Below are 17,109 nucleotides of genomic sequence, written 5' to 3'. Positions count from 1 at the left end.
AGAATATTTAAACAAGGAGTTGTTTCTAGTGCTATTTTTGGAGTTTCTAGTGTCAGAATCTGGTGAAAATTTTGATGTGAAATTTTGATTTGTGTTATTTAAACCAGTTTTTTGATTATGTATGGATTCAGCATGATGAAAAACTCCTAGGGCATTTCTCTTATATAGGATTTACCCATCAATCTTGTGATTTCAATGAATTCTTATGAGATTTTAGAGAAGGTAGACCAGAAAAACTTCCAAAAAATCGCACTAAAAACAACTCAGTTAAAAAATACCTAACCCATTTTTCATTCAAAACCAAATTTTAAATAACAAAAAATTATAATTTAATTCAAAATAATTCCTTTTAATTCCGACCAAATTTATTTAATCTAATTTCTAACCACCACTTTAAAACATAGAAAAGTTCAACAATGCCTCAATCCTGATGCGCTGAGGTAATGATGATGCAGTGCCCAAATCTAAATTTCGGGAGAATAGATTTGGTGGGGACTTGTGGGTAGGGTTTATCGCCCCTGTTTTTCATCCTCGCAGAGATTTATGTGGGCAGAGTTGGAAAAATTATTGCGTGTACAGGTTTATTTCTTCCACGTTAATTAAAATATGTGAATAATATGCCTCATAAGTAAGCCCTCGGAAAAGATGGAGAGACGTTTCAATCCTCGTGTTGTCGAACACGTAAAGGTGACACCTCGCTGGACGGTGCCCTTTTCAAAAGGGTTGACTTCATTACAACGTAAACATGGTTTAAACTCACAAATTCCCGTTTTATGAATCTCAGGCCTTCTCCGCCACATGTTTGGTTATATATACATTGCGTATCTCACTCCCACGGCCTCTGTCATTTTGTGTTTATATGCCATAGTACTCGTCTATGGTGGCAGATAAAATCTCACCTGGCCTAGTTGGAGAAGGAAGACAATTCAGTTTTATATAGCCCTGATTGATTCTGCTCATAGTTTGTGGGCCTGAGAGAAGTAATTGTTTTCCTTGGGCTGAAGAGATCAGGCTAATTATGGGGCGGACACCCTGTTGTGAAAAAAATATTGGGCTGAAGAAGGGGCCATGGACACCTGAGGAGGATCAAAAGCTGATAGATTACATACAACACCATGGCCATGGTAGCTGGCGTGCCCTTCCTAAGCGAGCAGGTACTCTATAATCCAATAGGATTTCATGTCTGCAATCCTTCTGCTGTGTGATGTAATATTGCTGAAAGTTTTGGGTACCTGCAAGGGGTGTCCCTTCAAAACGCCAATCATATACAGAAAACAATGGCTTCATGTAATATAAAATCTGTAATGGTAGTATTAGAGGATGATTTATTACAGGTTGAAGAGGCTGATTTTGTTGATATAAGCTTTTGGATATATGCTGTGTGTGTTTATTGATTTTGAGTAGTCTCACCACCATCATGGAAACTGATTTTAGTATAGAGTGGATTATGGTGTATCAGTTAAAAATGACTGATTCATGTCTTGCTTGATTTTCAGGGCTCTTGAGATGTGGAAAAAGTTGCAGGCTGAGATGGACCAACTACTTAAGACCTGATATAAAACGTGGACAGTTTTCATTTGAGGAAGAGCAGACTATAATTGAACTCCATGCTGTTCTTGGAAACAAGTAATGAATTCTGATGTTAATTTGTTGTATCTTTGTTTGAGAATTTGTTGTCAACTCTGTATGGTTTTGTAAAACTTTGCTTGTGAGTGTTATGCTTCAGATCAGTCCAAATATGGAATAAATGCTGGTAGCCGTAATGAAATTGAGTAGTGTAGATTTCGTTTGAAGAAGAGATTATTGATTATTTTTTGTTGTGAATTTGTAGGTGGTCTACTATAGCTGGGCATCTGCCTGGGAGGACTGACAACGAAATAAAAAATTACTGGAACACCCATTTGAAGAAACGCCTTCTTCAGATGGGAATTGATCCTGTGACACACAGGCCAAGAACAGACCTGTTGGCTTTTCCCAATATCCAATCTTCAATTTTTAATACACCTGGTTTTGGTCATATGGCCCAATGGGAGAGCGCTAGACTTGAAGCAGAAGCTCGGCTGACAGGAGAGTATTTGAGGCAAGCCTTATTCATGGCAGGCAACGGATCAGCCACAGCTGATCTCTTCATGAGGCCGTCCAAATCCGAATTTGGCAATGATCAGTTCAATTTGACAAAAAATATGGGCAACCCACCATGGCTACAGCAGCCTGGAATGGCCTTAGACTATAAGGGTGCAGTACCTCAGAGTTTGGAACAGTTTTTACAGACAAATGTATGTTCTGCATCAGACATTAATGGGGGTGGTTGTTTGAGCCATGAAGGTGGCTTCAATATTGCCAGGTTTGCATCTCCATGTTCAACCCTAGATGGAATTCAAATCAAAACAGAACCTCAGAGCCTGTGTGGTCCTCAAGTAGTGAAAAATGATAATCAGTTTCTTCATAGTGAAGGAGATCTACGAAAACAAGCCATGCTTGATATGAATGTAGGAAGTAATGTTCTCAGTAACATGAATGCTGAATCCAAGGTTTCATTTGGTCACAATGGTATTATAACTGACCAAGAATACAATGATTTGGGTCAAATAGATAATAATAACCATCTTTCTCATGCAGCAACTACACTATGGCCTGTTGAAGGCCAGTTGCAGGCCATAGCCAGTGACTCCATGCCTGGATTGATATCTTCCACCAGCTGCACTTCAAACAACATTTACAGCCAGCCTGGTTTAATTCCTCTTCTCAATTCCACAACCTCTTCAATGGGTGATACAAATTCTTACAGAGAAGCACAGCCAGAACAAAACCAGGATCAGGCAAGCAAACAATACTGGAGCACCATGCTCAAGGCTGCTGGAACAATTCCTGCCTCCCACATCATCAGTGCTCGGCAATGAGATATATCCTTTTTTCTGCGCAATAAATAATTTCTCCATTGGCACTATCCTCGTCTGAATTGTTATAATTATTGTTTGATTTCTCTGTTAAAAAAATTCTCCTGGTCATGGTCTGGTTGCAAAAATGTTATATGCAATTTCAATATGCGAAGAACTCAATCAAGATCAGAAGAACTGACCAGGTTTTTCTCGGACAGATCTGTAATTTGTAATAAACTTTGATTTGTAGTTAAGAGTTTCCATGAAGAAATGTTTGCTTTCAGAAGATTATGAGTTTTAGGTCGTTTCTAACTGTATCTAGCCTGTGAATCAATGGGCCTCTTTGAGTCAAATGCCGTTTAGGATTTTCCCCTTTCACACATAACTCTTTTGGTTCAGGTCTACTTGAAGGTAGACTAATCTTCAATGTGGATTTCTTTCATGTGACTAATCATGTAGCAGCAATCTCCAGCAATTTATCATCATTCAAATTATTATATTTGAAATTTTTTTGCCATTTCGGCCTATTATTATAATGCAAATTAATTATATTTGAATTTTTATCCAATTTCGCCTTGGAGGAAATCTTGCCCGATAGCTCAGTTATCGGTGTTAGATTTTTTTTTGGGAGTAATGTTTATCCGGTAAATATTTTTGAGGTTTTTCTAGTATTTTTTTAGTTTAATTGAGATGTGTTAAAATCATAAATTTGAATTATTAACTCTTCACAATTTAAGAAATTGACAAATTTCAGGGGTTGAATTTATAAATATAGTCAAAAATCAATTTTAACAATAAAAATAAAGATTTAACTAAAATATGTTTCATCAGATTCAAATCAAAAACTTCAAAATAATAATTAGACAACACCTATTACAGCTAACCCTTGAAACTAGTGAAATAGATAACTCATTCAATCTTCATCTCCACAAACAGTTAGTGTCTAAAATGGATTTTTTAAAATAGCTTTATCTAACCGTTTTAAGTTTTGGAGATTTTAACCAATTCAACTATTTTTGGTCATATTTTATTTTTTTCCTTTTTAAAAATAACTTTTGAATACAAAAATGAATTTAACGCTTTCAAAAACCCTATACACTTTAACCCTTATACACTTTAATTGTGCAAAGTCCACACATCAAATTTAAAATTATTTAATATCCAAAAACCTCGAAAACTTATAACAATTAGATTATGACTTGAAAATTTATCCAAGTAAGAACAGTAAAACGTACGATTAACCGACTCCTGGGTTTTCCTTTCTTTGGATTTTTCCATTTGGGTTGATGTTAACAAGGTATTCACAGACAAAATAGCTTTGGGTCCAACTTGTACGTTCAAATAACAGACTTTTTTGCAAACGGCAGGTCTCATGTTACCTTCTCCACCTGTAACTTCAATCAGTACTATGTACATTTATGGGAGTTAAATGAATGTAGTTCAGATGTAAACGGACGTGAGTTTTCATTTCAAATCTACAGGGACGCCATAGCAGCACTAGTACATTGACTGTCTGCACCGCTACTAATTCCACAGAAAATCAAATTCCCAATAATATTAACAAGAAGAAAAGAAAGTTTCACTACGCCACGTTGTTTGTGAGGTCAACACGTATTTTAACTTAGCATCGCATTACAGGACAGCGTGTGAAAAGGGCGTTATCAGAGTAGTTAATGTACTGTAAAAATAGGCACATGTAATAATCAAGTTTTGCTTTTTGTGTTGAACCTTAATTTCTATTATGAAGTGGAAAATACCTTTTACTGCAAAGTTTTCAAAGTTGTTGATTGATTCGAACAACTAGATACCTCTTACACATACACGTGCATTTGTATCTTTAGTAAAAGCGAGAACGGGATTTTCGGGAACATCACTGTCAAGTTGAGCTGTGGCTTGCTCATAAATGTGGAAATTTCTCACAATTAATCCATATTTGACTCTTGCCGCAAGAAATCCAAGTTTGATTCTCAGTTCATTTCTTGGATTGGGGTTTCCTCAAAAGTCTGGAATCTTGATTATGACACAAGTTTGAATCTCTAATGCCTGTGAAGTGAGTGATATATGATAAAAGAATTTGTTTTTCAATTTGAAAAAAATTTGAAGAAATTTTGTTTGGAGCAGTTCTCAGGCTTATATAGTTTATGATTGGCGGAAACCAATTTTCCTGATTAGCAGTTGGATCACAATTTAAGATTTGTGGAAACAATCTAGGATTTATGGAAACTAAACTTCCAGATTAGTAGTTGGACCATAATTTTAGATTTGTAGAGACGAAACCTCCAGACTAACAATTCTACCACAACCTCTAAACTAAAATATAAAACAATTTGTTATGAATGGCTACGCAATAAATTACTTGATTCAATTAGTTGAAGCTACATGATTAAGTAGATTGAAAATCATTACCTGGCAAATTAGAACTCTAGCATAGCTGACACAACAATGGACTACCTTCAATAATTCCATTTCTTGCAACCTTATTTTTAGTTTGGCTCTCAGAAGAATTCGATACTCAGCCCATAACTGCCCAAAGGGTTTGATGGATCTGTGCTAACGAATATATCTGAAACTGTGAGGTTTGGCCAAACAATAAAGTGGATCTGTGCTAACGAATATATATGAAACTGTGAGTTTTGGCCAAAGAATAAGGTGGATCTGTCCTAGTGGGCACAATTGAAAGGTGAAATTTTGACAAATGTTGGCCAGATATTCACGTTTTTCTGCCTGCAGCAACGAACAGCGAACCATTTTGAAATACGTTTTTGTAACTGATGAGCAATTGTCAATTATCAGATTAAGGAACAGAAGCCACAAGACTGTTTTTAAGGTTTTCTTGGCATGCGTTTACATGTTGATAGCAGAGGAGGAGACCAAGAATACCGCTGGACAAAATAATTGCCATACAGTGACTTTGCCACATGAAATGAAAATAGTTATGCAAAAACTGTTTTCTTTTCTGTTGAACTGATTATAAATAAACAAGATTTCAGGTATAACAGATTTCATAGCATTAAAAGATACAAATTTGCCTGATTGTCCTTAACACTTTTAAAGAAGAAAGGAAGTTCTAACAAGCAATTATCAGCATCTCAAAACCAATTAATTATTATAAACAACATTATATCACAAGTGATTCATTACGAATATTTGTTCCTTGTAATCTATTATAGAATCGCATTATATACAACATTATATTACAACTGCTATATTATGAATATTTGGTTATTGTAATTTGTTACATAATCACATTGTTAATAAAAAAAATGTTATGTGATCAGACTGTGTTGTAGATTAGAGGAAAACAATGAAAAATGGAATAAACACCAAGGTCTTATCCATAATGTTATTTTCTGTCCGAGGACAAAACTTCTGCTTAAAGCAGTACTTGGCCATCCAGATATAGCAGAGGACGTTATTCTTCTAAATCCTTATTTTATTTTGTAGGTCTTTGCTTGACAGTTTAAAGTCATAAGTCCTACTAAAGCCTGTACAGTGTCAGTTCAGATATAGCAGGACTTTATTAATCCAGTTCTTTATTTTGTTTTTATGGCTGTTGGACACTCTACAGAAGTCCTGCTAAAGCTTGTACTTGGGCAGTTCAGATATAGCAGACTACTTTAAATCTATCCATATCCTTTTAATGAATGAACAAATCTGTATCGATCACAGAAACTTCGTAACAACGTTATCTTATTAATAATTCTAGCACATCAAGACAATAGAGTTGCAGTAAATGCAGTATGCAACAATGAACCCTCAACATCACTATAGATTCATGATTCATGTGAATTTTGTTTTATTTAGTTAATTTTATTTAGAGCTCTAAAAAAATGGTTAGTTTTTTATTACCGTGAATTTCTAAACTATTATCATTATCTTTTTAAGTGGTCCCAGGGTGTATTTCACAAACCATTATTATTATTATTATTTTAAGTGGTATAAGGTGCATCACACAGTTGATGGTTAGTCCACGTCAATTCCCAATTAGATCATTGTGAAAATCCAACACCCTCACTTATCATTACCTTTCTAAGTGGTCCAAGGTGGATCCCATGAGGTTAGTCCAAGTGATCCATTCCCAACAAGATGAGTGCAAAAATCCAACAAAAATTTAGTATTCGCCTCTTTATACTTATACATTCAGTTTAATATGAAACTAGCCAATTATATTTTTATAACTCAAGTTAAATTAAATTGTTGATGAATGTTTATATGTTTAATCTTGATGTAAGTAGATGGACATTATTGACATCAAGGATGGAAAAATTCAAATAATAATAAATTTAACCATAATGTTTCAACTTGTAATTAAAATGTAATTACTAAAAATATTGTGTTTTAATTAAATATTATTTAAATTTAGGACATTGATGAAGGTAAATAGACATTACTGAGAAAAAGGTGGATAAAATTTAAATAATAAACTTAATTATACACTTTCAACTTTTGATTAAAATATGACTAGCATGAATATTTTTTAATTAATCATTGTTTAAGTTTATGAAATTCATACATACAGAAAAACATTATTGAAAACAATGTTGATAAAATTCAAATAATAAATTTAATCATACCTTTGTAACTTCCAATTAAAATATGATTATCAAATATATATTTTTTATTAAATATTAAAAATATAATTAATATTTATAATAATAAAAGATAAAAAAATTTCCTATAAATACACCTACCAAATATATATTTTTTGTTAAATATTAAAAATATAATTAATATTTATAATAATAAAAGATACAAAAATTTCCTATAAATACACCTACCAAAAAATTTCTTATAAATACACCTACCAAATAAATCTAAACACACATATCACCATAACATTAAGGTTCATTCATATAATCTAAAACTATAAAATTCTGGTTAACAAAAATAGGAAACAAAAAACATGCCCATATATAATATAACTTTTTTTATTTAATACCTCTCCCTTAACAAGAATGGATTGTTAAATTAAGATAAATAAATGCTAGTTTTACTAATGTTAACATAAATAAATAATTAAATTAAAATTAATAAGTATTAGTTTTATTAATAATGTTACACAAATACACATACACTCTATACAATCCATTCCATTCTAGAACACCTCTCCTTTGCATTGATTTCTTGCGATGATAAACCATCAGTTTCCAGTAACCAAAGTAACAAAAATGTAAAATGTAAGCGCTAGTGTAATCTAAATTTGTTTTCTTCATAGAAATGTCTGCTAATTCTCTCTTCATGGTTTTATCCATCATGACCACTTCAAAGGATTTTGGTAAAATAACGCATCCACTCTGTACACCGATTCAGACAATTTAAAATCATGTCCAATAGTGCATGAAAGATCTAATTAAAAACCTATATTATAGTTTTCCCATCGACATTAGGTATATACAGCCGTAAAAGAGAATGACACAGAACGGGTTTTGGTAGACCAGGCACAACAGACAACGTTCGATTACAATAACAATATTATTATATTATAATCAAGCCAAAGTCTGACATATTCCTCTAAATGACCGATGCAGTGTAGCCAAAGTCGTAAAGCTTTGCATTATTGGAACACCTTTTGGATATATATATATATGCCATGTTCTCAATGTTTTTATTTAATTGTTGAGCAGAGGGAGATGGTCGTTCACCTTTCTTTAGGTTTTGGTAGCAAATACCAATAGAAAAATACCCAAGCTTGGAAGGTTAGGTAGTTATTTTATTGTATTTCAGCGAAAAAACCTAATCTTCCCTCAATGGGCTTGTGTTTCATTTTTGTCAACGACTAACAATTATATAGGTTATTGGTTCGAAATGTTGACTCATATTATTTAATGGGTTGTAGAATTAAATCAAAATATTTTGAACCACATTACTCTAAACTCAGAAATTATATATGTTGCTGGGGGATTTTCAACGCTATACCTGGACGATATGGATTTCAGAGTGTACGGTTTGATACTGGTCGATTATTTGGAACAGTCACGCATTTTCAACGCAAGGGTGACACTTGTGCAGCAGAATTATACACAAACTGAGAGCCAAATTTCTTGCAGAAACCATTCTGAGATTCTTCACAGAAGCTGACTCGTTCCCTCGTGAGTTAATTGGCAGGCCTACTCGATTCGCTGAATAGGTGTGTTTCAAGGTCAGTATCCGGAAGAATCGCAACCCTGAGAATGATATATGTACGGGTTTCATTGTAATTTCTTATCCTTCCCGTCCACATATTATAGTTGATTTGAGATGATGAGGAGCATTTGAGTGATTCTCCGAAGTACCCGCTACTGCTTGTGGAGCTGAGGTTCATGATTCTTTGGATTGTCTCAACAGTTCCTACATTTTGCTTCATTGTTTCAGGTTTATATGAGTTTTTTTGCCTGATTTTGGTCAAAAATTCCAAACGAATAAAATAGTTAGACATAATAAAGATTTAAGCAAAATTTTTATGGCTGGATTCTAACCAAAAACAAAGTAAACCAATGCCTTCCTTCATGTACTTGTTTTCTATCGGTAATTTATCTAATGTTACAAAATATTTACACTAGCAATGGTTAGTGAAGGTGTCAAATGTAAGTTGCTATAAACTGAAAAAGGTCAAACGGTTTTATTTTTAAAACAAGTTGAGTAAATTAACAATATAGTGATGGTATAAAGGAATGTCTAGGAACTTCCCTTTAGCTACATGAGAAAGTGTGGCATGTCACACAAACAAGAAACAACATGATATGTCATGAATGAACTAATTCTGAGTGTGAAATGTTGTGCTATGACCAAACTAACTTGAGAGTGATATGTTGTATAACACATTCGAAAAAGGATTAGGTGTGAGGCTTTTGCCTTATGTAGTTTACCTAGAAGATTTTTTTCTTTCATGTAATATATTTTATGAAACTTTTTGCCTATGCACATTACAGCAATAGAACATTTTTTTTCATTTGTATAACACTTATTTTAGACTTGTGTGTGACATGTTGATTCAATAACATTTTGTTGTAAGTACATCATAAAACTTTTAATTATATGCCATTATGTATCCAAAGTTTTGGTGCTGCATGTCAAGTATAAAACTAAACTTTACATTGTCGTGACATTTCACATAGCTCATGAATCTATCTCTTGTTTGTAATTTATCTAATGTTAGCAATTTTTAGTGAAGGTGTCAAACGTAAGTTGCTATAAAGTGAAAAGGTCAAAAGGTTTTATTTTTAAAACATGTTGAGTAAACTAACAATATAGTGATTGTATAAAAGAATGTTTAGGAATTTTCCTTTAGCTACATGCTTGAGAAAGTGCCACATGTCACACACAAGAAACAACATGATATGTTGTGAATGAACTAATTCTGAATGTTAAATGTTGTGCTATGACCAAAGTAACTTGAGAGTGATATGTTGTATAACATATTCTAAAAAGGAATAGGTGTGAAGCTTTTGTCTTATGTAATTTACCTAAAAGATATTGTTTCTTTCATATAATATATTTTATGAAACTTTTGGCCTATGCACATTACAATAAAAGGACATTTGGTTTCATTTGTATAACACATCTTTATACTTGTGTGTGACATGTTGATTCAATAACATTTTGTTGTATGCACATCATGAAACTTTTAATTATATGTCATTATGTATCCAAAGATTTGTTGCCACATGTCATGCATAAAATAAACTTTACATGGTCGTGACATTTCACATAGCCCATGTATCCATCTTTTGTTTGTAAGTTATGTAATGTTACAAAATATTTAAACTAGCAATTGTTAGTGAAAGTGCAAAAGGTAAGTTGCTATAAAGTGAAAAAGTCAAAGAATTTTATTTTTAAAATTGGTTGACTAAACTAACAATATAGTGAATATATAAATGAATGTTTAGGAATTTCCCCTTTGCCACATGTTTGAGAAAGTGTGACATGTCACAACGACAAGGAATGACATGATATATCATGAATGAACTAATTTTGAGTGTGAAATGTTGGTGCTATGACCAATGTAACTTGAGAATAATACGTTGTATAACACATTGGGAAAAGGATTAGGTGTGAAGTTTTTGCCTTATGTAGTTCACCTAATAGGACTTTTGTCTTTGTTGTAATATATTTTCTAAAGCTTTTTGTCTATTCACATTACAGTAAAAATACATTTGGATTCATTTGTATAACACCTTGTTTAGACTTCTGTGTGACATGTTGATTCAATACGATTTTGTTGTATGTGCATCATGAAACTTTGAATTATATGCCATTATGTATCCAAAGTTTTGGTTCCACATGTCCCACATAAAACTAAACTTTACATGGTTCTGACATTTCACATAGCCCAAGTATCTATCCTTTGTTTGTAATTTATTTAATGTTACAAAATACTTAAACTAGCAATTGTTAGTGAAGGTGCAAAAGGTAAGTTGCTATAAAGTGAAAATGTCAAAGAATTTTATTTTTAAAATTGGTTGAGTAAACTAACAATATGGTGATTATATAAAGAAATGTTTAGGAACTTCCCCTTTGCCACATGCTTGAGAAAGTGCGACATGTCGTAAGGACAATGAACAACATGATATGTCGTGAATGAACTAATTTTAAGTGGAAATGTTATGATGTGACCAAAGTAACTTGAGACTAATATGATGTGTAATGCATTTGAAAAAGGATTAGGTGTGAAGTTTTTGTATTATGTAGTTTACCTAAAAGAAACTTTGTCTTTTATGAAATAGCTTTTTATGAATCTTTTGGCTTGTGCACATTACAATAAAAGGACATTTAGTTTCATTTGTATAACACTTCCTTTTGACTTGTTAATGACATGTTGATTCAATAACATTTTGTTGTATGCACATTGTGAAACTTTGAATTATATGCCATTGTGTATCCAACGTTTTGGTGCCATATGTCAGAAATAAAACTAAATTTTAAGTGGTCGTGACATTTCACATAGTCCATGTATCTATATTTTGTTTGTAATTTTTGTAATGTTACAAAATATTTAAGCTAGCAATTGTGAGTGAAGGTGCAAAATGTAAGTTGCTATAAAGTGAAAAGGTCAAAGAAATTAAATTTTAAAATTGGCCGAGTAATTTAACAACATTGTGAATGTATAAAGGAATGTTTAGGAATTTCCCCTTTGCCACGTGTTTGAGAAAGTGTGACATGTGACAGAGACAAGTAACAACATGATATGTCATGAATGAATTAATTTTGTGTTTGAAATGTTATGCTATGACCAAAGTAACTTGAGAGTGATGTGTTGTATAACCCATTCAAAAAAGGATTACGTATGAATTTTTTGTCTTATGTAGTTTACTCAAAAGAACTTTTGTCTTTTATGAAATATTCTTTTAATGAGTATTTTGTCTTATGCACATTACAATAAAATGACATTCAGTTTCATTTGTATAACACTTCTCTTAGATTTGTGTGTGACATGTCAATTCAATAAGATTTTGTTGCGTGTGCATCATTAAACTTTGAATTATATGCCCTTATGTATCCAAAGTTTTGGTGCCACATGTCATGAACAAAAGTAAATTTTACATGGTTGTGACATTTCACATAGCGTGTGTATCTATATTTTGTTTGTAATTTATGTGATGTTACAAAAAATTTAAACTAGAAATTGTTAGTGAATGTGCCAAATGTAAGCTGTTATAAAATGAAAAGGTCAAAGAGTTCATTTTGAAATTGGTTGAGTAAATTAAATATGGTCATTATGTAAAGGAAAGTTTAGGAATTCCCCTTTGCCACATGTTTGAGAAAGTGTGACATGTCACACAGGCAAGAAACAACATGACATGTCACGAAGAAACTAATTTTGAGTTTGTAATGTTGTGTTATGAGAAAAGTAACTTGAGAGTGATATGTTGTATAATGAATTCTAAAAACCCTTAGGTGAAGTTTTTGTCTTATCTAGTTTTTGTGTGACATGTTGCTTCAATAAGATTTTGTTGTATGCACATAATGAAACTTTGAATTATGTCTTTCGGTATCCAAATTTTTGGTACAACATGTCATGTACAAGAATAAAATGTCCATGGTCGTGACATTTCACATGGTTGTAAACTTTGTTTGGTAGTTGCATATCGCATTGTGTGAAAATTTCATTTAGTGTGACATATCACAATTGTCAATTGTTTTTCTTTTTTGAGACATCGTGACATATCAAATTGTTAAAATCTTTCCTTTCTCATGAAATATTGCATTTTGCCATTTTTTTTCCATGTGACATATTTCACTTTCTCTAACTTTCCTTTATCACAACCAAGGAATAGTTTATAATAAAACTCCATTGCAATATAAAAATAAAATAAATTATGCATTGTACTTGTATGTGTAGATTCAAACTACCTCGAAAAAGAAAGATTGGAAGAATTCATAGGCTCATTGGTCTTGTATGTGACGGGATTACAACTATGTAATGCCACTTCTCATATTGTTAACTTTTTTATTGATCCAGTTGGATGTTGGTGGCCACCCACCTATCCCACTTGGCCCCCCACAACTGTCTCTTTTAGTTTTTCAATTTCCTTAATTGTAGCACAATTTACTATTTTTGGCAGTTTTTCAAGTCGTGAAGTTCCGGAGCCATTTTTGTTATATCTCCAAATATCACCCTTGGTATTTTTAATGCTTGATTTATGGCGTAGGGAAACCCCTCCTTCAGACTTGGTCCAAATATTTTAAAAACAATGTTTTACTTCCTGTATGCTACTTTGCCCTGTGATAAAAGCGTGTACATGTGGGTTAGTCAATACCCAACCCGCGTATATGTGTTAAAACACTTAAAAACAATTGAATTTCCTTAACTATGGGTATAGTTCATGGGTTTTACCTGTTGATTACCTCCTAGTTCCCGTGGCCCAACTGTTTCCCAACTAAAAAAATAATTGGGAGAAGTATAAATATACTTCTATGGGAAGGCCTTAAGGAGGAGAGAATAGATACAATTACTATACTGAGATTATCCCCTAACCAAGTCTGAAGTATCCCTGTGCTTCAAGCACTTCCCCAATTTCAGGAAACCCTTGTTTCCTTGAGTGTTGATATTCTCCCATTTCCTTGAGATATCATGGTATTGGTTATGGAAGGACTCCATTGAAGTCTGGGACTGGATGGACTTGGAAGGCGGTTCCACTTGGAGTAGGAAGAAGAAGACTCAGGTGAACTCTTTCCATGTTTATTATAGTTTTCCACAATAAAAAGAAACAGTGTCTTGTTCCTGAGATTGACCTTGTTTATGCATGAAATGTGGTTGTAATTCATGTATGAATGTCATTTGGATGTATAACTAATCATCTTACTTATATGATATAAAGTTGATTTCATGAAAATACTGTATCTATATGTTGATATGTATGTTCGGATTGGTCGATTTGCAGATTCAAAGATCATCAAGAGTTGCAGAGGGTCTGAACCCTGCTGGAACTACCCAAATGAAGGATATTTGGGTGTGTTCATCCTTAAATAGTTTGTTTATTTAAGCATGTTTCTTGAGTTGTATGCGTGTTTCTTGCTGTAGATTACTCTTGCTCTATTTAAGTTCTAACCCAAAACCCTAGGGTACTTATTCCCGTAACAGAATTGGTGACTCCACTAGGGATAACAATCTTGTTAGGGCTTAGTTCTTGGTTTGCTTGTTGTGACAGTATTGCTTGCTCCTGTAGGAACTCAGACCTCAAGTTTGATCTTTTGGATTAGCCCTTGTTTTTTATTTTTCTTGAAAAACTCAATATATGCATCTTTGTTTGTTTACAATAGCATACACATGCTTGTTTCTGTGAAGTGAAACCACATATATCCGAGTTTCTTTTGTCAGAAGCACGTGTACACGTACCTATGCTAGAATACAATCACATATACCATTTTTTGCATGCTTTTTTCAAATCTTTTTGCCTAGAAAGATTTGTTTCTTGGTCTGTTTGGTTTCTGAGTGGTCAGTTTTTGTCTTTAGAATTTAATTATTCAGTGAGCTTACTGTTTTGAATTCTCTTTTGCTTTGAAAATTTTTGGCCTAGGTTTTCTTTTAAGTGAGTTTTATTATCTATGTTTTGACACACAAGACTTCTTATAGAGGTTCTTGATTGTTCTGGTCCTCCAGAATAGCAAATTGTTTTCAATCTTTGTGTCAAGCTTGATTATTGGTCTACTTGATTTGCTTTCCATCCTTTTGTGGCCTTACAACTTTTCTTACTTTTTGAAAGTTTATTTTTGACAAATTTGAAAGTGTTTCTTTCCTGACTTCTTGGTTAGTTTTTCAAAGCTCTTTGTTGCCTTTTGGGTCATTTAGTGCAAGTTGAAGCCCTTTTTGTTCAAGTTTTCATTCATTGTCGAATTTGTGACTTTCAAAGTTTCCTTGTGTTCTTTTTTCAATCTTTCAGTCTTTGGTGGCATTTAGAGTGCTTTCAAAAGGTTGTTTTCATTGTTTCTTGAAAAAGAAAAGTCTTAAAAAACATTGTTTTTCTTTTCTTTAGCCAAGTCTTTTGGTTCCTTTTTCATTTTTTGAAAGTGAATTGTGATCTTTTCCGATCTGTCCTTCTTGTTTGGAGAGAATTTTTGCATTCAAAATTTATATTATCTTCAATACTTAAGTTGGCTTATTAATGGCTATAAACAATTGCTTTCATTTTTAGAGTGATTTAGGATATTTCATCTTCATTACACCTTGCATTAGGATGTTTGCATTGTTAAAGCATTAGTAATCTTTTTAGTTTTTGTGTGTGTGAAGTGTGTTGCAAGAAATGAAAATAAAAACCTTTTGCTTTATAGAAGTTTCGTAGAATCCACGTAGAGATCTTTTTTCATCAAAGGAAAAATGATTGCATTCATGTAGTTACTTTTTCATTGATTTCGGTTGAGTCATATACACATCATTGGTTTCACTCCCGCTTATCCCTTGACTTAAAAGAACAACTTTTAAAATCAACCACTAATTAGAATAAACTAGAACCTTTTTGTATTGTCATCAGAATACATCAACAAGTTTAGGTTTATTTAGGGCCTTGGATTAGGTGACAGGAGAGTTAACTCTCCAAGGCCGCTCTAAATTGTAAAACATAGAAGTTTGATTAAAGAACGAAATCCAATAGTGTTAGGGAGAACGAGAAAGCTCCATGACTGGGAGTAAAGCATGAGGTTTAGTGAAGATAAGGGCGAGAGATGCCCCCTCCCTTACTTGTCGGATCCTACCTCATGACTGTTCCGCCTGGCTTCTGATACGAGTTGGCATCTTTAGTTGCCTATCCTAGGGATCTACACAGGTGGTTGCGGAGGGGAATCTCGTGGCACCTGAGGTTGACATTACATCATGTTCAATAGTACTTTTGGAGGGTACCCTTGCAAATCTTGGGGTCTTGTACTGGAAAAGGTTGTTGTCTCGAGGTCAGCGTAACTACCTTTGATACCTTTGTTGGTAGGCCTGGGCTGTCATTATCCTAGACTAACTTTGGAAGGTCCCTTACTTCACTTTCTTGTATTTTGGTGTCCAGTCCTCATCACCCGGACTAGAAATACTTGGAAGTTTCTTGATTAGTTGTATCTTTAGGGACTTTATAGTCGAGTGATCTTTGCTCCTTGTATATAGTTGGCTTTAGGTATTTTTGTCTAGTCACATTTGGACTTTAGATTCTGAGTGACTGACCTACCACTTTGCGATTTGGAAAGGATTTTGATCTTTTTTTGAAAGTTGTGGAGTTTCCTCCTCAAGGGCAAAGGTTTTGATTGTGTGTCTATCTTCCTTGAAAAGTCATTTGTACACTCCCATAAGGGAAGGGTCTGCGAATAAGTTAGATATGGCTAATATTCTCGTGGAAACCAACCAAGGTACCCTCCCAAAAGGGGATCCTTGTGCTCTTCCTTTCTCTGGAAATGTTGGTACTCCCTTGATGGCCACTTTGAATATTCACAGATTGAATGTTTGACTACCAGTTTGGCTGTGGTCCACTCTAAATATTCCAGATGTTCTTGAAGCTTCTTCGATGAATGCTTTATTTCAGAGGCATCACATGGATGCTAATTGTTCATATTGTTTCAAAGAGAAATCTATGATTCCTCTTTCTCCTCCTTCTTCTAATAAGAGATCTAAAAAGAGGAGAAATAGGAAGACAAAGAAGAAGAATAATTCTAACAATTCATCATCAACCTCTGCTAGCCATGTTGAAGATAAGCCTTCAGCCACTGCAAGTCATGCTAGGGGCACAAGTCTAGTCATTGCAAGTCATACTAGCGATTCATCATGAACCTCTACTAGTCA

At 33.5% G+C, this 17,109-nt stretch overlaps 1 protein-coding gene across 2 annotated transcripts; it reads left to right on the top strand.

Moving 5' to 3' along the window:
* Positions 1–790: 790 nt before the first annotated feature.
* LOC149244222 (transcription factor MYB106-like) lies at positions 791–3,247 on the top strand. Of its 2 annotated transcripts, XM_089367950.1 has the most exons (4): positions 791–1,154; positions 1,497–1,626; positions 1,832–2,344; positions 2,620–2,787. In XM_089367950.1, the coding sequence occupies exons 1-4, from the start codon at positions 1,019–1,021 to the stop codon at positions 2,639–2,641; spliced, it is 801 nt and encodes a 266-aa protein (XP_089224076.1). In that variant the 5' UTR covers positions 791–1,018; the 3' UTR covers positions 2,642–2,787. The 2 variants fall into 2 exon arrangements, with proteins under 2 accessions (XP_089224076.1, XP_089224075.1); XM_089367949.1 differs by having other exon boundaries at positions 792–1,154; positions 1,832–3,247.
* The last annotated feature ends 13,862 nt before the right edge of the window (positions 3,248–17,109 follow it).

The sequence above is a fragment of the Pinus tabuliformis genome, chromosome 8 (genome assembly GCF_031772625.1).
Source record: "Pinus tabuliformis cultivar Carrire ecotype Pingquan chromosome 8, CPIR1, whole genome shotgun sequence".
Lineage (NCBI taxonomy): Eukaryota > Viridiplantae > Streptophyta > Pinopsida > Pinales > Pinaceae > Pinus > Pinus tabuliformis.
Note: the sequence above shows the minus strand (reverse complement) of the source record. Positions and strands in the feature narration are given on the sequence as shown.

Coding starts and splice junctions, on each gene's coding strand:
- LOC149244222 (XM_089367949.1), top strand. CDS start 1,019: ATGGGGCGGACACCCTGTTGTGAAAAAAATATTGGGCTGAAGAAGGGG. Junction 1,155..1,496: donor TGCCCTTCCTAAGCGAGCAG/GTACTCTATAAT, acceptor CTTGATTTTCAG/GGCTCTTGAGATGTGGAAAA. Junction 1,627..1,831: donor CATGCTGTTCTTGGAAACAA/GTAATGAATTCT, acceptor GTGAATTTGTAG/GTGGTCTACTATAGCTGGGC.